Source organism: Lucilia cuprina, chromosome 4, assembly GCF_022045245.1.
Source record: "Lucilia cuprina isolate Lc7/37 chromosome 4, ASM2204524v1, whole genome shotgun sequence".
NCBI lineage: Eukaryota > Metazoa > Arthropoda > Insecta > Diptera > Calliphoridae > Lucilia > Lucilia cuprina.
Window position 1 is genome coordinate 94,315,621 of NC_060952.1, and position 9,549 is coordinate 94,325,169.

At 29.0% G+C, this 9,549-nt stretch overlaps 1 protein-coding gene across 3 annotated transcripts in view; it reads left to right on the top strand.

Annotated features, from left to right (window-relative positions):
- The window catches only part of LOC111687909 (origin recognition complex subunit 2), a 29,557-nt gene extending 24,643 nt beyond the window's left edge, over positions 1-4,914 (top strand). The window contains exons 2-6 of one of the 3 annotated variants that reach the window (XM_046948288.1): positions 1,813-2,021; positions 2,077-3,014; positions 3,079-3,915; positions 3,993-4,226; positions 4,291-4,914. In XM_046948288.1, coding sequence (XP_046804244.1) covers positions 2,363-3,014; positions 3,079-3,915; positions 3,993-4,226; positions 4,291-4,496 — 1,929 coding nt within the window. In that variant the 5' untranslated portion in view covers positions 1,813-2,021; positions 2,077-2,362 and the 3' untranslated portion in view covers positions 4,497-4,914. Of the gene's footprint in view, positions 1-1,812; positions 3,015-3,078; positions 3,916-3,992; positions 4,227-4,290 lie in introns of all 3 variants that reach the window. The other 2 variants (XM_046948287.1, XM_046948289.1) reach the window with 2 other exon arrangements.
- The last annotated feature ends 4,635 nt before the right edge of the window (positions 4,915-9,549 follow it).

Sequence of the window (9,549 nt, forward strand, 5' to 3'; positions counted from 1 at the left end):
CTTGGTTTACGTGGTAGTTCACTACACGCGAACTGTCAAGTAGAATCGGACAGACTCCGTTTTGACCTACTTTCTTACTTACTTATTGACTTATTTACTTACTTACTTACTTACTTACTTACTTACATAGTTAGTTAGTTACTTACTTACTTGGTTTACGTGGTAGTTCACTACACGCGAACTGTCAAGTAGAATCGAAGAGACTCCGTTTTGACCCACTTACTTACTGACTTAATTACTTACTTACTTACTTGGTTTACGTGGTAGTTCACTACACGCGAACTGTCACGTAGAATCGAAGAGACTCCGTTTTGACCTACTTACTTACTTACTTACTTACTTACTTACTTACTTACTTACTTACTTACTTATTTATTTATTTATTTACTTACTTACTTACTTACTTACTTACTTACGTACGTACTTACTTACTTACTTACTTACTTACTTACTTACTTACTTACTTACTTACTTACTTACTTACTTACTTACTTACTTACTTACTTACTTACTTACTTACTTACTTACTTACTTACTTACTTACTTACATACATACATACATACTTACTTACTTACTTACTTACTTACTTACTTACTTACCTACTTACTTACTTACCTACTTACTTACTTACATAGTTAGTTACTTACTTGGTTTACGTGGTAGTTCACTACACGCGAACTGTCAAGTAGAATCGATGAGACTCCGTTTTGACCCACTTACTTACTGACTTAATTACTTACATACTTGGTTTACGTGGTAGTTCACTACACGCGAACTGTCACGTAGAATCGAAGAGACTCCGTTTTGACCTACTTACTTATTTACTTACTTACTTATTTTGCTTCCTATTTCAAAATAAATCTGGCAACTTTTGCATTTAGCATTTCTTACAACAACAACTCAGTAAAACTTGTTTTTATTTTAATTTGCACACTGACAGAGTTTACTTGTCTATCTCTTTGTATTTGTGTTTGTTTGCTATTTTTCTTCTACTGTTCCTTTACTGTTTTATCTTTCTTATTAAAATTAAGTGCATTATTTATCATTTGATAGAAGTCCCACTGTGTTTTGTAATTTATACATGTGTGTATAATTGTACTTTGTTTTCCTGTCAAGAACGGGGAGAGATGGATAAAAATTGATTCCTTCTTCTTGTGCTTCTTCTACATGTTATAAATAAAATAGTTCTTTTTTACTTTTATCTCCAACACGGTATGACTTTGTGTGAAGTTATGTGGTTAAATTATCCTGCTGGGTTTTTCTTGATTGTTAAGTACTACATTTAATTTGTTACAAATTTTTATTGAATTGTTGGGGGAAAATTTTATTTGCACTTGTTTAAGGTATGTGAAGAAAAATATGTAATTTTTTTTATGAACATTTTAAACGAAATTAGTTGAATGAACTTAAATTTTGAATTGGAAATTTGTAAATGTTTAATTTAAAGAGTTCAAAATTTTATATATAAATTTGTTATTGAACTCGTTTTTAAAGTGGGTAATTAATATTTGATACAAAAAATATTGTAACGGAAGTTAAAAACAAATATAAATTTATTGTAATTTTAGTAAAGAAATATAGATAATTTCCACTAAGAGAATAGGAATAAGAAAATCTTATTTCTATTTGGTGTAGTTTTAAAATTTAGAATATATTATTTTTTGGATTTTTTATTTAATTGTAATTTTCTTTTATATTTGCTATTTCTACTTATATATTTATACTAACTTACATTTTTAATAAATTCTCTTGTTTTATAAAAAATATTCAAATTTAAATAAACTAAATTTTAAAATAAACATAACTTTAAGCTGCCTGTTTAAAAATGAACGTAATTATTGATATTTCGTGAACACCCTGTTTACAAAACACCCTAGTTTTGTTTACAAATGGCGCAAAAAGAAACCGAGCTGCCAAAAATGTAAACCAGAGACCCGCATCAAGGCGACTAAGACTAGCTGGCGGGCAAAATATCAAAGCCGCCGAAAACTTTTCAGCTTAAAACTGCTCCTTTGTAAAAGTATGTTAATGGAAAGTTTTAACTTGTATAAACCGATTCTAAGAAATTATTTCAGAATTAGTGTATAATGCCTTTAGGAAATCCATTTTACAGCACCATTTTCCGGTTGGTAACTTCTTAATTATTTAAAATCGTTGAAAATTTAAAAATAACTGAAAACACGATTTTTATCCTCCGCCGTTGTTACAATTGCCTGCTTTGTACGCCGTTAATATTGGTCGGCACAGGGCTTTAATGTAAACATCTGCTTAAAAATTGCAAACAACAAACTAAATCAGTGAACAGAAATTTAAAAACTAAATTAAACAATATATAAAACTTATCAAGGCCTGTAAAGTACAATGTCTACCACACCCACAAAAATAAATAGCCGGGAACAAGATTATAAAACTCCCAAAAAACAAAATGCTGCCAAAACGAAAACTCCGAAATCGAAAAGTTTAAAAGCCGTAGAAAATTTAATGCATCATGAAACAAATACAGAAAGTTCAGCCTCTAACTCAGCAGCTGATGAGCCCTTTGAAGTTTTGGTGGAAGATACCGATGAAGAAAATACCTTGGATACGTCTAAGACCTGTAGAAGGTCGGGACGCACGATAAGCCCTAATAAAAGGTATGCGGGAGATTTTGTCTTAGATTCTGGAGGAGGTCGTAGTAGTAATCGTAAAAGACAATCAAATGCTCGAACTGAAGTCACTGACGATGAAGAGGAAGATACAGATTTTGCTATCGATACTGTGGCCAAACCTAAAGCAGGTGATTTACAATTACTAGAGGATGAAGTAGAGCTGGCGGGCAAAGAAATGTTTGGTTTTAATACTCCAAAGAAAAAGGGTGGTATGGCTTTGGCTGCTATGAATACACCTAAAATGCCGACAACACCAAAAACACCTAAGACCCCTGGTCGGCTGGGTAAGACACCAGATGGTAAAAGAGCCAAAAAGACATTGGAACCTAAAACTCCTTCTAGAGTGCGTAATAAAGTTAAAAATCGTAAGTTTTGAAAAAATGCAGCAACAATTCTTAGTTTATTGAAATAATTTTACAAATTTAATAGAAATTGCCAAGCTGGTGGAAGCAGCTTCTGGTTCTGATTTCTCTGGGGATGAAAGTGATTTTGCTCCGTCGGGTAGTGAAAGTTCCTCTAGTGATAGTGACTCCTCAGGAGACGACAATGAAGCAGATGATGAGCCTAAAACACCTTGCAAGGGACGTAAACCCATAGTAGTGCCCGTATTACCCAAAACCCCCTCTGCGGCTCGTTTAAGGCAATCATCACGTGTTAAGAAAAATGCCGACTACGTACCCGAATGTGAAAGCTATTTTCAATCACACTCTAGCAGTAAAATTCTTACATCTGATCACACCTTGGATCGTTTGAAAAATCCACGTTTACCGGCTGATCGTTTATTTTCACTTTTGGCAGAAATGAAATTGTCTAGCGAACATGAAAGCTCCATAAATGCCATTATGGAAGAATATAAATCATATTTTCCCAAATGGCTTTATATTCTAAACGAAGGCTATAATATTTTGCTATATGGTTTAGGCTCTAAACGCCAACTTTTACAATCATTTCATCGCATTGTCCTGTCTCAACAATGTGTACTAGTAATTAACGGTTTCTTTCCTAGTTTAACAGTTAAAGATATTCTCGATAGTATTACGAATGATATTTTAGATGCTGGCATTAGTCCGGGTAATCCTCATGAGGCTGTTGATATGATTGAAGAGGAATTTGCTTTAATACCTCAAACACATTTATATTTAATCGTACATAATCTTGATGGTTCTATGCTAAGGAATTCAAAGGCTCAATCGATTTTGGCGCGTTTGGCAAAAGTTCCAAATATTCATATGTTAGCATCGGTGGATCATATTAATACACCATTGTGTAAGTGATTGAAATTATTAATCTTGAGAATAATTCTTAAATAGTAAGATTTAATTAACTTTCTATTTAACTTTTAGTATGGGATCACACAAAACTTAGTCATTTTAATTTCTCTTGGTGGGATTGCACCACTATGCTGCCATATTCGGATGAAACCGCCTTCGAAAATTCCCTTTTAGTACAAAATTCTGGCGACTTGGCATTATCGTCTTTGCGCAGTGTCTTCTTATCGTTGACCACTAACTCTCGCGGCATTTACATGATTATCGTTAAGCATCAATTGAAAAATAAAGGAAATGCTAATTATCAAGGTAAGTGAATGGAAATTATAACTTATTCTAAGGAATTTTTTTAATAAATTTTCATTTTTAATAGGCATGCACTTTAAGGATCTATATTGGAGCTGTAGAGAAGCCTTTTTGGTTAGTTCAGATTTAGCTTTAAGAGCTCAATTAACCGAATTTTTAGATCACAAATTGGTTAAATCAAAAAGAAGTGTAGATGGTTCTGAACAACTAACCATACCTATAGATGCTGGTCTATTGCAGCAGTTTTTGGATGAACAGGAGAAAAAAGTATAAAATTTTGAAAAGTATTTAAAAGTTATTTATTGAATTCATAAAATTATTAGTAGAGATTTTTAAAATAGTTTTTGAAATAAAAGTACAAGTTGTTAAAAAGGTTCTACAATCATTGATCTAAAATGGTTGAAATACATACTAAACTATGGTCATTTTAAGCAATAGATGGCGCTGACAGCCATTTAAAGCCATGCAAATTTATACTAAAATGCAAGCAGTTAAAGGATTCTTAAACTAGTTAAACGATTTCAGTAAAACTGCTGGCTTTTGAAAGTTAATCTAATTCCTGTTTAATAAAAATGGTTTTCTTATGAACAATAACTTTCATTAAATTTTTACAAGTCATTTATATAAACTATTCAAATAATTCGAAATTACTACTTTAATTTACAATTAATAGTTAAATATCTTAAACTACACTTTATAAGCTTTCCAATGATACCTCATTTGTTAAAATTGATCCAGTAGTTTTTAAGTTATTCTTCATTTTTAATTTCGTTTAGTTTCCGTAAAAAATCCATAAACTTGGCAGCACTGTTACAATGTCCGTACAGCGCCATCTATTGTTTAGTGTGATTGTGTTTGAGCAAAAATTTTCAATTTTAAGACACTTGTTAAAAATAGCCTATAATCGGAAACTACTTAACCGTTTGAATTGCAAGAGGTGTTAAATAAAAGAGAAAATCATACGGAATTAGAAATAATACAATAGCAACATATTACTCCTTTAAATAAGGTTAATTTAAGTAAATTTTGTAAATATTAAAAATTTGCAGTTTTAACATAATTTTGTAACAGTTTTTCGTTTTATCTTTAATAGCAAATATCTTGGGATTTATTAAACCGATTTTGATAAAATCAGTTTTAAAGGAGAGTTCTGAATTTAGGGTAGTTGTCAGAAATTATATTTGCTAAGGTTGCCATATAAATTTATTGTTTAGTTTAACTGGGATTACAACATTACTGTACAATTTTTTTCGGAAACTTTGTACTTTAACCACAAAATATCTGTGAAATTTTTTAAACGTTTAAGGCCTTAAGGATGTTGTAGTTGTAATTTCTTAGGGTTGCCATACTATTTTTGGTTTATTTTAGCTGGTATTTTAGTAAAACAATTGCATTAGGTTTTTTGAACTCAATAGAAGAAGTGTCGCTGTATAAGGGATACTTTGAGGAATATGAGTTATATATAATTTCATAGAGTTGCCATATTTGTTTATGATTTATTTTAGCTGGGATGGCAGTAATAAGGAAAAGTTTTGTTTTTGAAATATGTTTGACTTAGTTATGATTACTAATATCAAACCAATTTCAAGAAATGTTATGTCGTTCTATAGAGACTATAAAATTTACTATTTCTTAGGGCTGCCATATGAATTTATTATTCGATTTAACTGGGTTTTAAGTTGTTTTCTGAACTTGTTTTTCCTTTTTATATGATCACCAATAACTTGGGGAATTTGGAATCAATTTGAAAGAATGTTTTATAATTCGATAGGTGCCATTTTAACGAATTTGGAAAAATGCCTATTTAATAGAGTTGCCATTGTTACTTAATGTTCAATTAAGCAGGGAAGCAAGTAAACATGTTTTAGGCATCGTTTGATAGATGGTACTTTTAGAATTCTTTTAAATTTACTATTTCAAAGGGTTGCATTACCAATTTATTATTCTATTTGGTTGGGATATACAGTGTTTTTTAAAATAAGTTTGTCTTTGGGAATTAAGAAGCAATTTTAAGGAATGTTATAACGTTCGATATTTGCCACTTTAAGGAATTTTGAAAAATGTTTATTTAATAGTGTTGCCATTGTTATTTATTATATAATTAAGCCTGGAAAAATTTAAGATAGATAGACTGTTATAGAATAGAATAGACTGTTTTCTATTTCAAAGGGTTGCCACACTAATTTGTTATTCCATTTAGCTGGGATTAGAGTGTTATTCGAAAGAATAGTTTCTATTCCTGAAAAGTACTTTTGAACAGTAGATTAGTCAATAGAATAATCATAGTCTAGCCAATAGACTAGTCCCTATATTAGTTCAATAGAGAACTATTATGTAGACTAATCACTAGGACATACTAGTCTAGAGCCTAGTCTAATCCATAGGCCATACTAGTCTAGAGACTAGTCTAATCCATAGGCCATACTAATCTTTAGGTAATAGACTAGACAATAGATGAGTTTATTGACTAGTTAAGAAATGTTATCTCATTGATCGATACACTGGACTTTTAAGGGAATTATAAAATTTAATAGGGTTGCCATACTAATAGATTATTCAATTTAGCTGGGATTTAGAAAGTCTTTTGAAAGTGTTTGTTGTCTTTATTATGATCACTAATAACTCTGGGAATTCAATAATAATTTCAAGTAATAATATAGAAATTTAGAAAAATACATTTTCTGAACATTTTACTGACAACGTTGTAAGATCTGACAACCGTGTATCACGGCTTTTAGGTTCCTTTTTTCATTTGCAATAAAAACCCAAATTAAAATTATGAGAATTTATAATTTTCTTTTTATTTTTTAAATTAATTTTTTTTGTAGTTGTTGTTTGTTTTTTATATGTTATTTTTTTGTAATATGTTTTTTTAAAGTGTGCTTAAGTATTAAATTTTTTAGGGGATTTTCACTTGTTTTTTTTTTAATTTTATAGTACTACTCTTAATAATGATGTTCGTTTGTCTTTTCATTTAATTAATTAATTTAACGAGATTTTACTTTCATACTCAAATTTTGTTTTTTACAATAATTTTTAGAATTTTTGTTTTAAAATAATAATTTTCACTAAAATTTTTGTTTTAATAATAATTATGTTATAACGAAACTTAATAAAGAAAAATTAAAAAAAAAAAAATTATGAAATTATAAAATAATGTTTGTTAGAAATTAAAAAAAATAATAATTTTTATTATTAATGTTATGTTTTTTTAAGTTTAATGGTGGTCTGTTGTTTTACTTACATTTGTATTGTTTTCTTTTTCTGTTTATTTAATTTAAATTATTGTATTTTTTAAGTGAAACTTTGTTATTTTGTTCTTGTCATTGATTTATTTATTTTTTTATTGTTAATTAAAAAAAGTGGTCATTATTTTTGTGTTATTGTTACTCAAATGTTATTTATTTCTTTAAATTTATGAATTTGTTTTCATTACTAAGACATTTACCTACATAAACTTATTGTTTAATATAACTACTATTAATTTGTTAAACTGTTATTGTTTTCTTAGAAATCTGTTTTGTTATATAAAAAAAAATAAACCGAAAATACTTCAAAACTTTCATAACTTCACTACTAAAACGAACGGAACCAATAGGTTTGGTTAATTTTTACTTTTTAAAGAACAAATCTTTTAAAAACTTGTTAAAGTTTTAATACTAAATAATATCTTAAATAAAAATTTTATTGATTTAAATTAATACTTAACTTTTATATAAAATTCTTAACTTTCTTCCAACATAAATTTCAATGCGATCTGTTGAGTATTAAGAGAGTTCTAGACGATTTTCGATTTATGTGTTTGGTAGGCAAAATATAAGGTTATAGGTTTCGAATCATATAAAACAATAGATGGCGCTATTCGAACACTTAAACAGTGCTGCCAAGTTTTGTAAATTTACTCTATAGTATAGAGTCTATACCTAAAAACCAACATAACTCGGCTAATACTAGATCGTTTTAAGTAAAATTAGTAACATTTGAAAGCTAATGAAATCTAGTTTTAGTTTATAACTTAAAATGTAGCATATTAAACTTAATCATGTGCAAAAATACCAAAAACAGGACAATAGTCTTTTATCCCATCTAAACGGTTTTCAATTCAAATGTTTGTAAGTTGTTAGAAGTAAAACAAAGATTTATCTCTAGTTCTTTAAGATCATTTAACCTAAAGCCATTTTTAACTAAGATTTAACATCTTATTAAACACTAATACTTGTGTAAAAAGTTTTCCCCTATTTAACTGTCAAACTTTTAACTTTTTCATTACATTACTATATCTATATGAAACTTATTTTTCACACCTCTCCAATGAGCTATCATTTGTTAATTTTTAACCTGTAGTTTCCGAGTTATAAGCGTTTTTAGGTATTCTTAAGATATGCTTAAATTTCCACAAACTTGGCAGCACTGGTAAGATGTCATTTCAGCGCCATCTATTGTTTAACTTGCATTCATTTTTGCAAATATTTTTGTTTTTAAAATATCTTCGAAAAATCGGCTATAACTCTTAAACTACTGGACCGTTAAAGATAAAATAGGTATTAAATGAAAGAGGACATTTTGAGCTTTTACCAACATAGCTTTTCAGAACTTTTTTCTTATGTTATAAGCAAACTTTTAACACAAAAAGTAAACTTCGTATAGTTCTTTTTTTAACACAATTTACAAAGAATTTGAATTATTTTCTTAAAATATAAATATGTCTGGAAGTATCTAGCCGATTTTAATGAAAGTGTTATTATTTATTTGAAGAGACTATTAGGCACATTTTGGAAATTTTATTTGCCAGGGCTGCCATGTAATTAAGCAAAAAAACTCACATATTTGGTAGGATTTTTAATAATCCTGCCTAAGTTTTAAAGTCCGTTATCTTTATTGTTAAATAACATTTTCTAGATTATAGTAATTATAGAATATTCCATAGATAAGTCAATAGATTAGACTATAAAGTGGTCTTAGGTGATTTTATAGTTTAGTCAATAAAATATTTCGTAGACTGGACTAGACAATTCAATATGGAATACAGACTAGTCCATAAAGTATAGTATGAACTAGTTATTAGACTAATCCATAGAATAGTCAATAGACTGCTCAAGAGACTAGCCCACAGATATATCAAGAGATTAGTCAATAGACTATTTCATAGACTAGTCAGTAGACTATAACATAGACTAGTCAATAGACTATAACATAGACTAGTTTATAGACTGGCCAATAGACTTGTCCTTATATACGTCAATTGACGAATCTATGGAATAGTCAGGAGACTAAACAATAGACTTGTTCATATATAAATCAATCGATTAATCAATAGATGATTCTA